This window comes from Peromyscus maniculatus, chromosome 8 (genome assembly GCF_049852395.1).
Source record: "Peromyscus maniculatus bairdii isolate BWxNUB_F1_BW_parent chromosome 8, HU_Pman_BW_mat_3.1, whole genome shotgun sequence".
NCBI lineage: Eukaryota > Metazoa > Chordata > Mammalia > Rodentia > Cricetidae > Peromyscus > Peromyscus maniculatus.
Window position 1 is genome coordinate 20,593,327 of NC_134859.1, and position 21,123 is coordinate 20,614,449.

The window sequence follows — 21,123 nt, forward strand, 5'->3', positions numbered from 1 at the left end:
ATCAAAAACAGACAACCAAGAAAAGAAACAGCAGTTTCTAGAAAGAAGACAACAGTGGACAGAGAATCAACTCAGCGGTGGATCAGTTGCCTGGCACCGGTGAGGCTCTGGGTTAGAGGTCCCAGAACTGCAAAAGTCAAAACAGAGAACAAGCACCTTGTAAAAAGTGCTGTTCCAGTCTACACCCAAGGATACATCTTCATTTATCTCCTGCTTAGGAAGACTTTCCCTTCTTTTTCCATCACCACACTTGCTTAGCACACCTTCCACAACTCATCTTGGGTAGCTGCTCCTCCTGAAGGCCACTCTGCAATCCTTCCCAGGTTAGAAGGGTCCTAGGTTTATGTCTCACGACCTGCTGCACCCTTAAACCTTCAGGAGTAACAATAGCTAACAGGTGCTGACTGTGTGGCTGAAGCATGGAGCAAATGATACACGGCGTGAGCTTTGAGGATCGTACAAGAATGCAGTATTTGCAGGAGGCCTGCTGCTCACCCTTTGCCTACACAGAGAGAGGTGTCTAGAGGCTCACGTGGAGGGAGGCAGAATGTCCCAGCAGAGGTACCCAAGCCTTGCTTGCTCTCATATTTGTCGGGGGACAGGAAGAGATAAGGGTCACTTGATATAGTAGGCACATCCTGAGTACTGCAATCCGGACTAGAGCCTTAAGGACTGTTGAAAACTCAGTTTTCATATCAGTACCAGCTTTGGCCAGAGGCCCAGCCATCCTCCCTGTGGAGCCCCTGGTTGCTAGGCTACCTGAGAACGAGTAGTGAGGACTGCAGACCAGTTAGACTGATTGATTGATCTCTGTAGGGTGCTTACTATTTGTGGGGCGTTCTCTCGTTTATTCTCACAACAACCTGATGAGGAATGGTCCTCATGTTGTGGATGCTGAAATGGAATCTGGAGAGATGAACCCGGGGATATGTCCGCTATTGCACCGCACGGCGAGGTAAAATTCAAACTCTGCCCAGGGAAGCTGCCCAGTGTCCTTTCTCATCCGCCCCAGTCAGTACCTCAGGGCCTTCCCCACTTGATGCTGTCCTCTGTGTTAGTCACTTTTACACTCTTGTGACAGAATATTTGAGAAAGCCAATTAAGGGAGGAGAGGTTTGCTTTGACTCACACTTCCAAAGGTTTCAGTCCATAGTAGCTGGCTCCTTTTAGGCTTGTGGCAAGGCAGGGACATCGTGGCTAAAAGGCAATGTGGACAAAAGCCACTTGCCTCATAGCAGCCAGGAGGCCATGGCAGGAAGGGGCAGGGACAAGATCAGCCTTCAAAGGTCCCAGTGACCCACTTCTTCCAACTAGGCTTCACCAACCAGTAGTCCATTCTGTTATCATTTTATCAAGGATTAATCTGCTAATAAAGTCAGCACTCCTATAACCTGTTCACCTCCCAGCAGAACTAGTCTCTGGGAACCAAGCCTTCAACACAGGACAGTTCATATTAAAACCATGTATGGAACTGTAGTGCGTGTGTGTGTGTTGCACGCGCTTAATTTCTCAGACAGATTCTTACTGAATCTCTGCTTTGCCATTTCAGCTGCACTTGGCTGGCTGGACAAGCCCCTGGATTTACCTGTTTTCACCCCTACAGCAGCACTGGAGTTACAGGAACGCCAGGCTTTTTCTTAAGATAGGTGCTGGGGCTCCAAAATCAGACCTTCCTGCTTGTGCAGAAAATACTTTACCCAGTGAGCCATCTCAACTGAGACACCTCAACACCGTCTTTTTTTTTTTTTTTTTTTTAGCTTTCCAAGACTGTATCTCCTTAAAGTAGAGATGACGTCTTTTATTTCCATATCTGCAGTACAGACATCCCACGACCATTTGCTGAGCCTGTGAATGGGCAGGTTTCATATTTCATTATCCCACAAGGCAAACCCCTCATTATGTCGCCCTTTGATCTAGTCCATGAGCAGAGTGGAAGACACTTCTCTGAAGGCCAAATAACCCCGGCAGCCTCAGGGTCAAGCTCCGAGAAACCCACGAGCAACTCAAATCTCCTCCAAGATGCACAAAGACTGCACGCACCCCAAGGCCAGGGGTGTGCACGTTCTACCGCTCAGTGGCCTGCTGACACGGTTTCTTATTTATGGCACCTTCCCTTCTCATTGTCTTTAGCTAACTCTTCATCAAAAATGTCACAGTTGGCTCCTTGCCCTCCCGAGATCAATAGGAGGGTCTCATGCAAAAATATATCAAACACATCACCAAGGAGAGGGAACCACGGGGAATGTGTCCAGTCACAAAACCACTTCCCAGGCACCAAAGAGGAGCTGACTGGCAGGTACTGAGTGGCTTCTCAGCTTCTCCTGGCTAAGCTGTTGGCCTGGCAGGGGCATAGCTTTGGGTAAGTGATCCTGAGTTTCCACTCTTTCTTCCCTGTGGTGCACATAACACAGGGACTTTCCTCTGCGGCCATGTCAGTGTGGCTCCTGGCAGCACCTGGTGTCTGCATTCTTAGGACTATTGTTAGAAAGGCTTGACACACTGCGAGTTCTCTGAGCAGCAATTCCATTCAAATAATTCATCACAAGGAAATTATTAAAAAATCCATGCACATGGATCTCAAAGCTGCTTACTGAAGAATGATTTATAATACTAAAAAGGAGGATTGGCTAACTTTTTTAAAAAAAGATTTATTTATTATGTATACAGAAGAGGGATGCCAGATCTCATTACAGATGGCCGTGAGCCACTATGTGGTTGCTGGGAATTGAACTCAGGACTTCTGGAAGCCAGTCGGTGCTCTTAACCTCTGAGCCATCTCTCCAGCCCTGGCTAACTTTTTTTTTTTCTTTTTCTTTTTCTTTTTTCTTTTTTTTTTTTTTTTTTAAATCTAGACTATTTTTTAGGCACCTAAAAAGATTTAAGAAAGAATATTCAGATTTGCAAAGATTTCCCCTCACTATTAGTAAGCAGATTTTTTAAAAAATTAAGTTACTTTTATTTATTTAGTTCAAGGGGCACAGATCTGTCATGGCATGCATGTTGAGGCCAGAGGACAACCTTTTGGGAGTCAGTTTTCTTCTATCACGTGAGTCCCTGGGATCAAACTCAGAACATCAGGCTTAGTGGCAAGCACCTTTGCCCGCTGAGCCATCTCAAGGGCTGTGATCTTGTATATATTTTTTCCTAGAAAAGCTTCCCTCCCCCCGTGCCCTGTCCACCCTGTGAGTGCCTGTGTATGGTGTGTGTATGTGAGTGCAGGACCCTGAGGAGTCCAGCAGGGGGCACCAGGTCCCGTGGAACTGGAATTATAAGTTGTGAGCTTATTGTGAACCCAATGTGGTTGTTGGGAGCCAAACTCAGGTCCTCTGCAAGGGTAGTAAGTGCTCTTCAGCGCCAAACCACATCTCCAGTCTTTGATCCCGTGTTTTTAAAACAGTGATCAAAATACGTGAACAGAAAAGAGGAATGCACACTAGAGCACACTAAGAAATATCAGTATTTTCTATTTTTCCTACCAGCATCATAATAAGAAAAACACAAGTCAAAACTCTCGATAATGGTTTATTTCCATTCCTGTGCCAGCACAATTCTAGGTACCTTATGAAGACTTCCTTAACAGTATCTCACAACATTGCTATAAGCACATACTCTTTTCATGCTCATTTTACAGATGAGGGATCCTTAAGCACGGAGATGCCAAAGAGTTGCCCAAGGCCACACAGCCTGGAAGTGCTAGAAGTTGTAATTGGACTGTACTGTACTGTACTGCAGATTCCCAGTCTCTGTGTCTAGAACAGCTGCATAAGTATTCCATAGGACACTTATTTAAACACTATTTAAAAATATATATTTAAACATCTTAAAAATTATGATGCAGTCCCACGCTGGCTTGATTTAAATAGCAGCATCTAGTTGTCTGATGATATTTGCAATGAGTAAGAGGCCACTTGAAGTAAATGCATTTAATAAATGAGAAAATGTGTAATTAGGATTTTACCTTGCAAAAGGAAACTCTAATTAAGAAATATATATTTTATCTCATAGTTATGAAGAATTGGGAATATTTGCAAATATCTAGTGGTGGTTTGAATGCATACTCAGTTTTCACATGCACACAAATGTGACACCAAATATTTCATTCTATCTCAGCCTCATCGATCGCCAAACACATCCTGTTTTCAGAGATGTCAAGAGATGGGCATGACATGCATCTTAGAGTAGATGAAACAGACAAAACAGCAGGCCAGCTTTTCAGCTGATTGGCCCAACCCCACCAAAAAGGACATTTTTGTAGCAAAAGTAGATGCTTCCGTCTAGTTTCCCCAGGACCTCTTTTTCTGTTTTCTTAATTGCCCCCCCTTGGAAGTGCCAATGACGATTTCCCCTGCCTTGATGTGCGGCTGCTTCTTAAGTGGGGTCCTTAAGCACAGGGCCTTCCAGCAGCTCCGGACACACTCGAAGGCTCTGGCACTGCCTTCTTCGCCTTAATGAAATTCCTCATCTTGACAGGAGTTGTAATTTTGCTCTGTAACAATGAGGCTTACATCCTGGAGATGCTCTTGGGAATGACTGAGTACCAGAGAGGAAGGTGTCTGACCTTCATGTCTAACACAAAGCAACTCTGTGACCCCATACCACACCTGTGCTTCCATCTGTCAAATGGGGGTGCTCCTAATAGAGCTGTTGTAAGGATAAACTAAGTTAATTCATATGAGGCAATTAGTCTGAGGGACACTGAAACCCTCGATAATAACGCCAGTCATGATTATCATCAGCAGGTAGTTACTAGTCCAAAGTGTGTGTGTGTGTGTGTGTGTGTGTGTGTGTGTGTGTGTGTGTGTAGATGTGTAGAACATTTTTACGTGATCAGATAAATGTTGAAAAAAACAATAAAAGCTTCTTTACCTAGAAAGACTTTAGTGGTCATTTGAGAGGCCTTTAATTTTTGTGAGCGTTCGGAACAAAGTCTTAACATCTTTGAACACAGATTTGAACTTCTGTAACTGTCATTTATTAGAGGCTTAAAGACATGCGCTAGGCTCCCTCTGATCCCAGGCTGATGAGTGTCTGCTTGGATAAATTCATACACGCAGCCACACTGGAGGCGCTTGTTCAAGCAAATACAGGGAGAGCAGAGGCACCGGCTCGTGTCAGGATGCAAAACCAGGACTGGAATTCCAAATGAACACGCCACAAGTCCCAGAATGGAAATTAATCTCTCTCTCTCTCTCTCTCTCTCTCTCTCTCTCTCTCAACAGGGTCTTGCAGTAGAGCTCAGGTTGGCCTTGAACTTAGGGTCTTCCTGCCTCAGCCTCCCAAGTCCTGGAAGTTCAAGCATTTGTTACCAAGGCCAGTGAGATTAAAAAACAAAGCAAACTCCAAACTACAGAGTTGAAAGCTTGAGTGAGACTTGTCTCCTTTTATCACCAAGGTGAGGGCTGTGAGAAGTTGTTAGACGTTTTAAATGATTTAACCTTGAAATAATTATTTCCCCTCACTTCACTTTCAAGCGTGTGGATCAATTTAATTGAAGAGCGTCCACAGCCTGTAAGGGAAATGATTAAAGAAAACCCGGCTTCTATTCACAGCCACATAAGTATATTCATTATGATTTTTTTTTTTTGTTGAAAGTGTGCAAAGAAAACAAAGTATATAAATCAATTGCATCTTGAGGTTGACTGAGATTACAGGTACCACCAGAATCTTCCTCAGGCTTGATCCACTCAAAATAGACCCAACTGTGCCACAGAGTCATTTTTCATAAAGAAAGACTACAAAAATTAAGAAGAGGCTGTGAGGAATATATTAATAAATACCCATTTTCCATCAATTCAAGTGAGTAAATCTTAAGGTATTAACATTTCTATTTTTAATCTCTCTCCCTCTCTGTGTATGTGTTACAGAAGGTATATACTATATAACCTAGTATACATAAAAATATGTACTTCAAAAATCCAATTTCCAGTTCTATTTTCCTATATTTTTCTTAGAAGAAACCCTCGTGAGTTTATTTCTAGGAGAGATACATTCTTCTGAATTCATAGGCTTCATATTCATGGATTAAACTAAGAGCTGACTAAAATATTTACGAAAAATTACATCTGTGCAAAATAAGGACATTTCCCCCCCTTGCTGCTGTTGCCTAAGCGATACGGTGTAAACACTGTCTAGCCAGCACCGGCACCAGGTTGGGGAATGTAAGTCATCTAGAGAGGGTTAAAGTAGATGAAAGATTGTACGTAGATTTCACACAAGTACTCTGCCATTATATAGGAGGGAACTGAGCACCCTAGGATGTTGATATGCTGGGTCCAGGCCCCATAGACACTGAGGATGACTGTGCATATAGATGAACATGAATACACAGACATTACTATTATAATAATATGTGTGTATGTGTGTATTTGGGACCATAAACTATATGCAAATAAAACTGTCACTTTTATGTTTTATACCTGGGGTTCTTTGTAAGATTTTGTTAGAAGATAAAGGTTCTTTGCTCAGAAAATTGGCAGATTCTTGCCTTCCAGAACCTTCAAGATTCTTCCTGGACTAATTATGAGACACAGTGGTACCCTCTGACCTGCTCCTCTTAGCCATCTTCTGCCTTTGTGAGTTCCATGAAACCCAGCATCACAGTCTGAAAAACGTGCAGTGTATCCCCTACTCCCCACTTCCCCCACCCCACCGCTCTTTTTTGTCAACTTGACACAAGCTAGAGTTATCTAGGAAGAGGAACCTCAGGTTAGAAAATGCCTCGGTCAGATCGCCTGTAAGCCAGTCTGTAGAGTGCTTTCTTGATTAATGATTGACGTGGGAAGGCTTCCTGGAGGCGGTGCTACCCCTGGGCTGCTGGCTTGGGTACTAGAAGGAAGCTGGATGAGCAAGTTATGGGGAGCAAACCAGTAAACAGAGTTCTTCCTTGGTCCCCGCTTCAGTTCCTGCCTTGAGTTCCTGTTCTGACTTCCCTTCATGATGGACTGTGATCAAGATGTGAAGCCAGACTAACCCCGTCCTACCCAAGCTGCTTTTGGTCTTGGTGTTTTATCACAGAAAAGAAAGCTAACTAAGGCACGGGGTTTGCCGGGGAATTGCCCCCACACCAGCTCTCCCACTGAGTTCAAGTATCCCTTGCTGATTTTTTTTCCCTAACCACTCAGAGAGTGTCCCTGACTCTGGTAGCAATTAGGATGGTACCACTTTACCACTGGGGGTGCCTGGAGAAAGTATTTTCCTAAAGCACTTTCAGACCTTCAGGAAAAAAAATGCAGTGGATTCCACAAGATCTTCCTAACATAGACCACTGTAAAAACATGCCTACCTCACAATGGAAAAGAACATCTTCTTAGGCGCTTCTGCAAAGTGCTCAGCAATGTCCAAGAAGGCTGACTGCAAGCCCTGGTCTTATCTCCAGCCTACTGCACTCAAGGGACAGGCCCAGGAGAGCTCAGCGGATTGGTACCTGGACCCACAGAGGGCAGACAGGTAGTGGCAAGGTAATACAGCCAGACGGTTGAGATAATCAGTAGCCCCAATATCCCAGAGTCCCACCACGGCTTGAAACTACGGCCAATCCTACTTAGCAGGGCAAGAAAGTAGGGGATATGGAAAAAGAGAGTCTCCTTCCCAACAAGGCTCTGAGACAGATCAGGATGGGCTGGAGGCAGGAAAAGCTAATACCACTAGTCGCCATTCACAAATTTGCTTTAAAAAAAAAAAAATGTCATTAGGAGGATGCTGTGGATGAGGACAAAAAGGAACGTCTGCTCAGCTCACTCCTTTAGTCTGAGTTCACACATGCCCATTCTGTCATATTTGCATTTATTTGGTACGATCATGAGGCAGCTTGTGGCCTTTTGAACAGTTCTCTTCTGTTGGTTCCTGTTTGTAACCCGCGGACTGTTCCGTTTCTGCCACAGGAGCATCTCAGCACAAACGAGGCGCTGCAGGCCCCCCCTTCCATCTTTCTGCCGCTGCTCCATGTCGAGTACCTCCTGGCAATCAAGCCTGTGAACACACGTTCAAGTTGCCGCTGGAAGTCACTGGGCTCCTGGCTCCATCAGTCTGAGTGATGAAGTAGGCATTTTTAATATTTGCTAAACAGGATTGTGGAGAAGGTGAAGTCTCGGCAGGGCTCCCAAGCGGTAACTGCATCTTGTTGTCTCAGGTTAATCATGTACCTAATTTGCCGATTATTGACTTGTTCTCGCAAAGGGTTTTCCTTGGCTTGACATATCAGCAGCAATCAGTGATGAACCTGTCAAGCACACTTGCTCGCTGCCTTAACCACCCAAGATCCGGACTTGCAGCAACAGACTCTGATCTGAGATTTCCTCTGATGCCTAGCCCTGAAGCCTGGTCACATGATTATTTTTCTTCCTCAGCCTGATCTGTGTTGTCTCTCGAACCAGGGTTCAGCAAATCTGACACAGTTTGTAGGATTTCAAATATTTGGCAAGATCCAGCCAACTTTGGCTGTACACACACCATCCCCATAAGGATCTGAGTTGGTCGGTTAAGACTGACATTTTCTTCACTGCATCTTTAAAAAAAAAATGCAATGTAGGGTGCCAGAAATGCTGCACTTAAAGCATAAAGATAGCATCCTTTCTAACTGACGATGTTTGAGAAGTGGTAAGAACTAATTTATGGAGAGGTGCAAGACAATGAATTTGTCACTGATACAGTGCTGCCATGGGTAAACATGGTGTACGCTCTCAGGAGACTCTAGCGTGGTAAATGTGATTCATAAAGGTTTATTTGTAGGAGTATACACAGACCAGCCACCAGGATGGTCATCACATTGTGAGTGCTTTCCATTCATCTCTCTGACCCTCTTCTTCTGGGACGATCACTGACCACCCCTCTGAAGCTATGGTGTGACTTGTGGGCAATAAGAGAAGGGACGTAGGTTTCATGTGTCACAAGATTCTTCAGACATGGGTATGCCTTCCCATCTCTCCGTCCCTTGCCATGGGGAGCTGGCTGTGCACCTGGTACTAGAGGCTTTGTAGTTTTGGGTCCTTGAATCAGAGGATGACGCCAACCAGTCTTCGTCCACAGTGAGATAACTCCTTTGGGGTGGGGGTGCTGTGCTCTGAGCGATCCAAGGTAGCGCCGAAGAGGGGGTTTCAGCAGCAGTTTTGGCCTCCATCCAAGGATGTGTAGCAATCTTCCCTGAGCTGTGATGACCACAAGTATGTCCAAGCGTTGCCAATGTCTCTCTTTATGATGGGCATCAGGGCAGGTCACAATTTTTCCTAGTGGAGAATCACTGAACACCAGACTAAGCAAGAAACAGCATTTGCTATTTTAAGCCACTGGACTGTCAGGCTTTTTTTTTTTTTTAAACTGCCAAGGATATGCTTTGCTAGAGCAAACATATATAAACATTTAGCCAAAGGGGACTTCTTCAAATTAGGAGTATTTTTACTTTCTCCTTCTTGTTTCTTAAAAATCTCAGCAATGAAAACATAGTTTGTTTCTCAGTAAGAAGAAAATAATGAGGAAATTAATTTTATTTTTAAACCCTGTATTTGTGTAATTACTTGTCTGTATTAGTGGTTTTATTACACACACACACACACACACACACACACACACACACACACACACACGAGATACACATACGGTTTTTGGAGATGATTGTATTGGGGATCGAACCCAGGACTTTTCACATGCTAGTTGAGCACTTTCCTATCTCAGTTTCCAGTGCTGAAGTACAATGGGATACATACTATTTTTCTTTTGGACTTTAGTTTACCATCTTCCCTCTGCTGTTCTGTCTACGGTTACATAACTACTACAATGTTGTGGGGCAGGTGGCAAAGGCAAGAGGGAAGGTAAGGCTAAGATGGGCCAAGGAACCCATTTCCGGCCGCCGGGTGGTGGCATGGCATGCCTCCACCCAGAAGCTCTTTGTCTAACCACAGATCTTCCTCACCTACGCCATGTTGCTTCTATATCTTCTGTAAAAAGCCAGTTTGAGAGAAAGTCAGCTGGGACTGACTCTGAATCTTGGAAAATTTAAGCAGGTTAAAAAAAAGGGATTCTCATTTGTATTTAATATCCTTGGACAAGGGTACTAAACTTGTAGTCTCTTGGTCAGAGCAAGATCCTCTATAAAATTTAAACATAGCCATTTCATGCAACACAGTCAATGGAATTTCATCCCTTTCCCCCTCCCTTTCTTTCTCTTTTTCCAGCTCAAATGAGTCACCTTGGCTAGACTGCCAATCCCCATAGAACTTATGTTCCTTGATAGGATATGCCAATAGAAATGAGAAATTCTATAATAGCTTGAGACGTGTGTTAGTCACCTATCCCAGCAAAGAGCTAAGCACTGTCTCCTCTAGGAAATGTAGCTCATCAAACGGACATGAATGCATGTAATGACAGGGAGTAAATGTAAGGATGTGCATGAAGTATTTTTCTCCCTTCTTCCCCCCTTTTAAAGCAGTGCTCTGATAGTGTACCTGTCTTGTGTATTTCTGGGCATCTATAGTACGCTATGCTTACCTGACCCCTCAACATACCCTGCATTCCAACATTGGCAGTTGGACTGAAATCCCAGCTCCTATCAGCTCCTTGCTATTCATTTCCCTTCCCTTGAAGTGTATGCTGGGGCTGTCCCTGGAGTGGAGCTATTTTGAGAGGACGATCGCTAGAACAATCACGAGCTTGGCAGGAGATGGACAGTGTGGTATAGCCACAAAGGAAGAAAAGACATTGTCATTGAGGACTGGAGTCCTGAATGTCAGAACAGCAGGGAAACTGAGTGGAGTATGTCTGTGGCTGCTGTCTGCTATCACTCAGTTGCAGGGCCGTCCTACTGACTTGCTGTAATCACAACTTTCCCAGGCTCTGGTAGCCAGAGCTCGCAAGGCAGAGGGGAACAGCGGTGAGGAGGCAACGTTTGCCTTAGCACGGCTCCTTGCAGCTGACTAGCTGAGAGGAAAGTCATGCTCAGCTATGCCCAGAGGCATATTGGTCCATCCCCAAATCATGCCAACAAGCAGATTTCACCACTGTAAATCCTTCATTACTGCTGCAGCAGAACCAGTGGAGCCTGAAGGTCAAGCAGACCACCTAACAATCTGCATAACTTCCCAGAGGAGCATGCTGCTGCCTGGCCAGAAGCTGCCTTGGGGACCCCTCTCAGCTGAATCCCTCTTTCTCTGGATGAGGGTCTCTCTGGAGAGCAGCTGTCTGCTTGGTCAGGGACAGTGTCCACTCATCTCTGGATAATCCATGCCTAGCCCAATAAATATTTTTTTTCTGGATGGATGGATGGAGGACTCATTGATTACCACTTTACATATTGGTCCCAATAGCATGCACTGTGTATGGTAATAAAAACGTACACAGCCCTCCCTGCTCAAAAAACGAAATCGCCCTTAGAGTCCTTATATCGATCATTGCAGGCTATAAAGATGGGATTACAAATAAGTTTCATCTCGAGAGCCAACACTGGTCGATTGGTAGTGGCTGCCTTGAGAGTTGTGTGGGGAGGTATTTGTGTACTGGGCTCAGTGAGGAAAAGTGCTGTCATTGATTAGCAATGTCTGCTCTGAACCAAAGACAAGGATATGGTGGCCCGACAGCTTCCTATTTGCCAATGATTTTAAAGCCTTAATTTCTTCTGATAGAATTTTCTAGATGAGTATCTTTCCAGCACATTTCCAAGCCAGCTTTGACTGGACATCTGCACGCTTTCCTTCCACAGTGTGCTTCCTAAGGTACTTTATATTTTTGCTAGATTTGAGGGCAAATGAGGCAGGGAAAACTTGGCTTTTCTCAGAAAATATAATTCTCGTTGGAAAAGAAATTCAAGCTAGGTAGGTGTTAATTCAGTCCAAATGGTATGCATAATGAAATATATACCAGGAAGACATAGAGGCGATAAATATGAGTTCCATAAGAAAGTCTACTTTCCTTATTCCTAACTCTGGCAATAATCTCCCTTTTCCATTGCCAAGGATTTCCCAAGGAGCTCCATTTAGGGTACCATTGAGAAACGTCACTGGATACCAGTTCCACACATCACTCTTCCCAGATACAATGGTCCATTACCTAGTGTGACTTTAATGAAAGGACTTTTCAATATAAGGCACCACAAAATTAACTTCTAGGCCAAAGTAGGCTAGATAGTAGTAGGATGGCACACCTTTAAAAACAACAATTCATGTAACATAAACTTAACTTAAAAAAAAAATCTCAGTGGTTTTAGTTCATTCACTGTTACGCCACCACCTCAGCTAAGTTCAGAATAGTTCCATCACCCCTGGAAGACATTGTGTTCCTGTTAGAAATCAGTCCCCACTAGAAAAAAATTATCCTGAGTGAGGTAACCCAGACCCAGAAAGACAAGCATGGTATATACTCACTCATAAGTGAATATTAGCTGTAAAGTAAAGGATACCCATGCTACAATCCACAGACCCTGAGAGACTAGGTAACAAGGAGGGCCCAAGGTGGGTAGGATGCATGGATCTCCCTGGGAAGGGGAAATAGAAGAGATCTCCTGGGGGGTACTGGGGCAGGTAGGCACGGGAACTTGGGGGGGTTGGGTTGGGGGGTGGGCAGAGGGGACAGTGCTGAGAGAGATGCCTGGAAAGGGGGGCTTTGTGGAGTTGAGGAGAAGCCTGATGCAAGGGAAACTCCCAGGAGTCTACCAGGATGACCCCGCTGAGGCTCCTGGCAGCAGTGCATGCATCCCCTGTGATTGGATTGGGGATTGCCCCTGTTGTCATCAGAGAGCCTTTATCCAGTGCCTGGTCGAAGCAGACTCCCCATGGCCAAACATTGGGCCATGCTCAGGGACTCCTGCTGAGGAGAGGGAGGAAGGATTGTGGGGAACAGGGGGGTCAGGAACATCACAGGAAAACCCACAGAAACCGCTAGGCTGGCTCATGTGAACTCACAGAGTCTGAACCAACAACCAGGGAGCCTTCATGGGACTGACCTGGGCCCTCTACATATATGTGGCAGTTGTATAGCTTGTTCTATGTGTGGGACTCCCAGAGCAATGAGAGCCAGGGCTGTACCTGATGCTTTGACTGGCTCTTGGGAACCTATTCCTCATGCTGGATCGCCTTGCCCAGCCTGAATACAGGGGGAGGTGCTTGGTCTTATGGCAGCTTGATATGCTATACTTTGATGAAGCCCATGGGAGGCCTGCCCTGTCTGAGTGATTACGGAGGAGGGGTGGATTGGGAGGGGGGTTGAAGGGGAAGGAGTGGGAGGGGAGGAGGGAGGGGAGGCTGCAGTCAGGATGTAAAATAAATAAATAAATAAATTCAGTCTCCATTCCCTGGCAACTGCTCACCTACCTTCCGCATCTATGGATTTGCAAAATCTATGGATTTTGCCTTGATAGTTTATAAATAAAATTGCACGACACAGGCCTTTTGTATCTGACTTCCTTTGTTTAGCATAGTGTACCCACGCATGCTATATCAAATCACAACACTCTATTCCTCTTTATGTCTGAGTAGTATTCCATCATATAGCCATGCTTATCCGGTCATCCATCATTTGGACACTCATGTTGCTTTTCACTCTTTGGCTATAAATGATGCCGTAGTGAACATTAGTGTTCTCTATGGAACAGGATGCGTTCACTTCTCTCTGAGCATACACCTAGAAGAGAAAGTTCTCTGTCCTACGACAATTCTTCAACCATCTTTCTCAACAACTGGCCAACCTTACTCTGTAGAGGCTGAACTATTTTTATTCCTGACAGGAATGTACAAGGGCTCCAGTTTCTCCAGATCCTTGCCAATACTTGTGGTTATCTGTGCTTTAATTATAGGCATTTGAGTAGGCACGAAGCAATGCACCTGCCCACGTTACCCACTTGGTTCCATCAGGTGTGGCCGTACCTGTGCATGAGACGGTGGCAGTCCTCTCCTTATGTAGACACCAAAGAGGGCATCCTTCCCCAGGGAGATGTTGAACTTTAAGAACTGGGGCTGACTGATGTGAATCTGTGACCTCCAAAACACCCCTGGCGGGACTTCCTGTGTCACGCGTCGGCCAACTTCCGCTTCGCCGCTGTCGATGCTGCTGTTTCTCAATGACCAGGGCACTAGAACACAGGGACAGACATCGAGTCAGTGATATTTGTATATGTTAGGTGACTGTATATTTATGTTCAATTACACACCAGAAGTTTTTGTTGTTGTTTCAAAATTAAGATAAAATGCATTCTCATTAAGTGACAGCTAAGATATTGAGGATTTAAACAAAATGGCCATAAATTCATACCTCAGGGCATCTGAGACCCTGGCACAGTGTTGTTTGTTTTTTTTTTTTTTTTAGAAATTCTATTGATCTCAACTGATCAAATGCAGGGAGAGCCAGAGTCTGAGAAGGAGACATGAAATTCCATCCCCCATGTAACTGGCATCTTAAAAGAACCAGGAGGGAGGGGATGGCCATGATAATTTGGAACCATGCTTAATTTTTTTGAAGTCTTTCATTACTCTTTCTAGACAGAAACAAGTCCAGCCTACTCTGATACTTGGAACAAAAACCAGTCCAAAATCCAAAATAAATGAAAAAGCTCAGCAGAAAAACGAAGACAGCATGGGACGCTGGATTGGCTCCTTCCTCAAGGAGGAAAGGGGGAAGGGCCATGAGAAGTCACACCTTTGCCTTGTGACTTTGACACAAAACACTTACACTCTTTTGGTTGCTGATCCTGAAAATTTCAGTTGCCCATGCACAGCCTTCCTCAGCCAGCACTTGAATACAGAAGTTTGGTTAAACAAAACAATACACCCCACAAAACAAAACAAAACAAAACAAAACAAAACAAAACAAAACAAAACAAAACACCCATACCAAAACTTTTTTCTTCCTTTCTTCTTTACTTTTCCTTTCTTTTTCATTCTTTCTCCTTCCCATCCTCCCCTCCTCTCCTCTGTCTTCCTCCTTTCTTGAGACAAGGTCTTTCTCTGTAGCCCAGGTTGGCATGGAACTCACTCTCTATAAGCCCAAGCTAGTCATGACTCATGGCAGTGCCCCTGCATCAGCCTTCCAAGTGCTGAGATGACAGGCATGAACCAGAACGCTCAGTTTGCCGAATCTAAGTTGAGAGAGGATTGCTTCCTAAGAGTGAACTAGCTCTCAGTCTGTCCTTCTGAAGATGCTTTCATTTGCAACCAGGGAAAAAGGAGAAGCTGAGATCACTTGTCCCAGAGTAGCAAGCTAATTTCTCTATTGGTTCATCATTTTCCCTGGCAGAACTTGGTTGCATAGATGTCACTAGAGATGACCTCAAATGGATTCATCCACGGCAGGAAATATAAAAAAAAAAAAAAAAACCCACATCTTACCAGCTTCCTGGCTCAAGAGCGTCTGAGCCAATGGAAACCAACCACAGAAAGAAGTTATTTTTATGTCTGTTCCTTTCTAGGAGTATGGATCACACTGGTGGCCCTGTTCTTAGAACATCTTCAGCCTGGACAAAGGAGGCTGATCAAGTTCCCTTCCGTGCTCTACAGTGGATGGACAGCCCGGAAAAATCCCTGCCTGTATATACATTCTCCACACACTGTACAGGGTCTGGACAGGCATAAAAACTTAAGAGAACTACTGGAGGAGACTGGCTTTAAAGATGAGTGACCCTCCCTGACTCAGCAGAGCTGGCTCTGTCTCCATAACCAACTACACCAGGACGAGCCTCTTATGTGTCTTGACCTTAGTTTCCTCATCTGTAAAATGGGCAGCCAATATTTTTGGAATTCAGGTCTCTCATGTGTAAATTATGAAAGACCAGAGTGACTTGAATGCATGAAGTCATTGCCCCTGCCCAACCATGAGGACGATCGGTTTCTATTCAGCGCAGTAGTAGATCAACAGGGACCTAGGCTGGTGGCCTTCAGGACAATGAAACTAGGCGATGGGCTCCGGAGGGGGAGTTTGGAAGTTCCCAACTGATAAGAGAAACATGCTGAGAAGTCCTGAGTGGTTTGTACCAATAGAAGCAGAGTGTACCAGGAACCCTGGCTGAATGCTGGCTGTATCCAGCAGGCACTAACTACATACCCCAAGGGGGAACATGGGGTAGCACAGGAGAGCAGAGGCTATGGCTGCCTCGCCTCATGTCTTAGCTTGGATGCTTGCTAAATGCACCAACTTTCTGTGCCTCAGTTTCCCTGTCTGTCTAGCGGGGACACTACTATTTCTCGTTTCATAGGGCTGTTATGAGGAGTCAGTGGGTAGATCCACACAGAGCTCTCAGAATCATTTCTGGCACAAAGTAACTCTTATCTAAGGCTCGTAACCTCAACGTCTATTGTTAATTTGAGGGATTTCTGACATCATGGTGAGCCCAGGGGAAAAACTTTTGTTTTCACAAGTTGGTCAGAGGCTGTGAGTGCCACAAATTGAAAACTTTTTATTTAAAAACGTTGCTCTTGTCAGAGTTCCCTACCCAAATTAAAGCCTTTGGGGGCACGGAATGTTATATTAAACAAGGACCCAGTAGGGAAGGAGTGAAATAAGGAACAAACAAACAAATCACACAAGGGCACCAAGAACCACTGTGGACAAGCTGCAGGCCTTGAACAGAGACCAAAGCAAACACGAGCAAAGAGTTACGACAAGCAAGGGAAACATATTAACATTGAGGGAGCTTCGAAGTCTCAAGCTCTTCCCAAGCTCCATCTCTAAGCCTAATGGAGCTTGGAGTTTAAATAGATAGGTGACAGATGTTCCGGCACATCTGTGGGCCTCAGAGCTGCTGGGCTAACAGCAGGCTGGACAACACAGGCTGGTGATCTGCCGCCCGCAGCTTGTGGTGGCCTCTGGAAACCTAAGTGAATTCTGACCAGTGGCCCGCTGGAGACATGGGTGGGAGCAGGCTTCCACAGTGGTTTCTCTGGAGAAATCCAGAAAAGAAGCCTCAGAGCTCTGAAGTCATAGGATCCCCCTATCCAGGACCCTACCTCCAGCTGTTAGTGGGTAGAGACTACCTACTCAGTAGCCGTGCCCCTTGGCGTTTTAGGTGGTTCCCTTCTTCATCTGTCACCCTCCAAATGAGATATGGAATGTTGGGGATGGACTATGAGTTTGGGGGGGCAGCTTGACAGGGCTCAAGTCCTGGCTTGCATGCAGTGTGACTTCTAGCATATTGTTTAACCTTCCTGGGCCTCCAGTCCTCTGTTGTAAAATGGAAGCCATATATAGTGGGAACACTGAGTGTCCATACAGAACAAAACACCAGCCCCAGAACACAGTATTAGCAAAATAAATGAGGCCAGTTGCGGGGGATAGAAAATAGTCATACTGGAAGGAAAAACTACATAGAAAACATCAGACTTCCTTTTCGGAGTAAAAAAAAAAAACTATAAAAGATAGAAAGTTTGGTGTATATACGTGATCTATATGTACCCGTGCCCGCCCATGTCTTGAGAGAGTCTAATTTTGTATAGGATAGATTCAGCTAGAAGAATGAGCTTAAACCTAGGACTCTGAGCCTGACCCCAGGTCAGTGGCAGCCCTGTCCTGAACACACAGCCCCTACCCTCTGCGGCCCACTTTGCTGGGACACAGCCTGCAGTACTTGCTGATGCCGCTGGGGGGCTCTGCTGGCCTCCTCAGCACTCTGTCTAGCTGTTTCCCTAGGTGGGAGAGGGCCTAATTGTCTTTGTGCCCCCGCCCCATGTCCTGCATACCTTGTATCACTCTGCACTACTCCTGTTGAATGGGCCTCTGCTCCACCTGCCCATCTGGTGAGTAATTTTCAGCAAAGCCCTGTGACAAGTGGGTGACGGGAGAGCCTTGAGGAAGATTTACTTTGAAGACTTGCGTGTAAGCTGAACTTTTTTTTTCAAAAAAACAAAATTACCTTTCAAGAACTCTACATGGAATTTGCTATTTAAAGAACTTTCCTTGTGGACTGTTTGGAAGAATTGGGAGTAACGTTCTGGTGTATCTTTCCTACAAACTCTAATTAATAAACAAATACATCAGGAGACATGGGATACAGTGGAAAGGCCCTTAAGATAAAGGATCAAAAGCCATGGGTTCTGGCACTGAACAACCTTGAGGCTTTTGTGGAAGGGTGGGCGGAAAGAAATTATCTTGAGTTGAATCCCATCCTTGATGCTAAGAAACCACGGTTTTAGGATGTCTAGCTCTCAGGGTCTCAACATCCGTCTGTATGTAAGAGTGGTATGGACTCAGAGCCGTGTTAAGTGGCATTCTACTCTAGCCTTCTATGCTCTGTAGAGCAGGCTGCAAGAGTCATTCTTTAAACAAGCCACGAGAAGTCTGTAGGGGGGTGTGCGTGGCTGGGGAGGGCTTCCATCAGCAGACCAGGACAGAGACCATCAAAAAAGCTGGTTTAGAGCTGGAGAGATGGCTCAGAGGTTAAGAGCACCGACTGCTCTTCCAGAGGTCCCGAGTTCAATTCCCAGCACCCATATGGTAGCTCACAACCATCTGTAATGAGATCTGGCACCCTCTTCCGTATACATAATAAATAAATAAATCTTTTAAAAAAAGCTGGTTTATAGGGTCTTTAATTTTAACAAACTCAGTGGCCTTGACAGAAGTTCCTTCCACTGGTAGATGGCATTCTAGTTTGTTTCTCTGTTGCTGTGATAAAACTCTGACCAAAAGCAACTTGGGGAAGACAGGGTTTATTTGGCTTACATATCCAGGTCACAGTCCATCCTTGATGGAGGTGTGGGTCGGAACTCAAAGCAGGAGCAGAGACAGGAGCCGTGGAAGAAAGCTGCTTAATGGTTTGTTACTGATTCTGCTCAGCCTGCTTCCTTACACAAGCCGGGACCACCAGTCCAGGAGAGGCACCGCCCACAGTGGGATGAGCCCCCCCCCCCCATCAATTAGCAGTCAAGAAAACGCCCCACAGATGTGCCTGCAGGCAAGTCTGATGGAGGCGATACCTCAGCGGAGGTTCTCTCTTCCCATGTGTCTCAAGCTGACAACCAAGAATAGTCATTACAGATGGTAAACAAAATCTTCAAAACTGATTTCCCAGGGTGTGCAACTGAATGATGAGTTTGCAAACCCTTTTTCTTCTCTAGAGGTATATATGTACACATACATTCATATACGTAATTTTTATTTTGAAATAACTTCAGATTTAAAATAATTTCAAGTGATACATGGAATTCCTGTAGTCTTTAACTCAGATTCTTCAAATATTATACATATTAGTTTTAGCATCATTTTTCCTCTCCATATGTGTGTGTATTATCTATATATACACATATATGTATATGTATGCGTGCAGTCAACCCTCTATATCTGGGGGTTCTACTTATGAGGATTCAATGAAATAGAGATCAAAACTATCTGAAAAGATATATCTGTATGAAACACATGCATTAAACACTTTTTTCTTGGGATTGCCTGAACAGTACATGTAGAGATGTTTTAATATATAGGGAAGGATGTGTCTAGATTATACAAATAGTACATTTTATATAGGGGTTTTGGGGACCCACAGATTTTTGGTCTGATCTGGAGAAGACTGGAGCTGTCCTTCTGAGACACGGAGCGATGACTCTGTGTGTGTGTGTGTGTGTGTGTGTGTGTGAATGTAGTTTTTTCCTCCTTGGAAACATTGAGAATCAGTTACAGATAAAGCCCTCTTTTACCTTTGCATGCTTCCATTCATTTATCTTAAATCACGGATAGCATTTTTAAGAACCACAGTGCAGTCATCAAACCCAGGAAACTCACCTTGCTACTGTGCAACGCTGTGGTCACAATAATGGCCTTTACAGCAAAAGAAGAATTTTCTACTCTTTTTAAAAAAAATAATAAAAGTGGATCTATTAAAAGTTGCAGTTTTAAAAACAATAAAAGAGGGAAGGAAAGAGGTAAAAACTAGGAATTGCTACAGCTTGCATGGGGACCCATCTAATAGATCACATGGCTGCAGGCAGGTTAAGTGCTGGGCCAGTGTCCGGGAGCACAGATCTCTGTTTTTCCCTTAGAATGAAGAGACAGCAAAGCTGGGCTGGATCCCACAAATAAAGGTTTGAACCAAGGGTCTCCCTAGCCACGCAGCTCTCCTAGGACAAGAACATGGCTGGTCCCTAACAGGATGCCATGAAGAGACAGAGAGTGGGGGAACAATAACAAGAGGATCCACTCTCTATGTACAGAATGGATAACCTCACATAGAGAAATGCAGAGGTCTCAAGGAGGCTTGTTAGGGCTGAACAGTCCCAGATGTGGACCTCAGCACCAGTAATTACCAGCTCCGTGCCTCTGGGCTCGTCACTACCCTCGTTTGATTCAGTCTTCCCATCTGAATAATGGACTTCTGAGGATGCAATCACTGACATGTTGTAGACACGCTGGTGTTTCTGCTTCCTAGCCTGTCTGTCACAGCACTCCCTTTAGTCAGCCAGAACTGGGAACTCAGATTTGAAGGCTAAACTTGTAATGGTATCATTTCATATATAGACTGCCCAGAGTAAGTACAATTAATAAAAAGAGGCCCAAGGGCTGGAGTGGGGCTTCACAAAGCCACAGACATTTTTCCAGAGCAGCTGAAATCAATGAACAACGAACAGCCAGTGTGCTTGCAGCCTGTCAGGGGCAGTGCATAGGTCATGCATATTAAGATATGAGGGCCAGAGCAATCAAATCTACAAACCTACAAACCTTCTGGTGGTTCCAAATGGCTCCAGCTGCTTCTCATGTGAGGAGCTCTGTGCACCTGCCTGAGTGAAGGGCAGCCAGACTTTACTTAGTTAACAATGATGAATGAACATCCTAAACATTTGGCTGGGCCATCTTATACTCAAGCAATAAATATTTATCAAGCCTCCACTGTGCTACTAAATAAACTTTGGGCCACACAGAGCTGGGTTGTATGTCATAGTTTCACCCCGTATTCCAACAGCCGAGGTAGTGTGAAGTCCTGGGTCACATGACTGAGTTGGGGACCTCCAGAGAAGAGACATGACAGAGAATCCCGTGATCTTCTTGGGTAAGTGGGCCCAGTGTGACTGGGTATTGGACAATGGCCAGGAAAGGCATTCTGGCAAGCAAGGCCAGGTCCAGGCCTTGCCCCTTAAAGCTGGGATTTCCATGGGAGACTTTTCTATCCACAAGCTACACAATGAAAAGTGGAGATGGTGGTCATTTTCCCCAAGAGGCGGATGTTTG

General features: G+C 44.9%; 1 protein-coding gene across 15 annotated transcripts in view; it reads right to left on the reverse strand.

Moving 5' to 3' along the window:
- The window catches only part of Tenm2 (teneurin transmembrane protein 2), a 1,247,217-nt gene that overhangs the window by 188,842 nt on the left and 1,037,252 nt on the right, over positions 1-21,123 (reverse strand). For all 15 annotated transcript variants that reach the window (XM_016005141.3, XM_076578176.1, XM_076578168.1 and 12 more), the window contains one exon: positions 13,845-14,050. In XM_016005141.3, the coding sequence (XP_015860627.1) occupies positions 13,845-14,050 (206 nt within the window). The remainder of the gene's footprint in view (positions 1-13,844; positions 14,051-21,123) is intronic.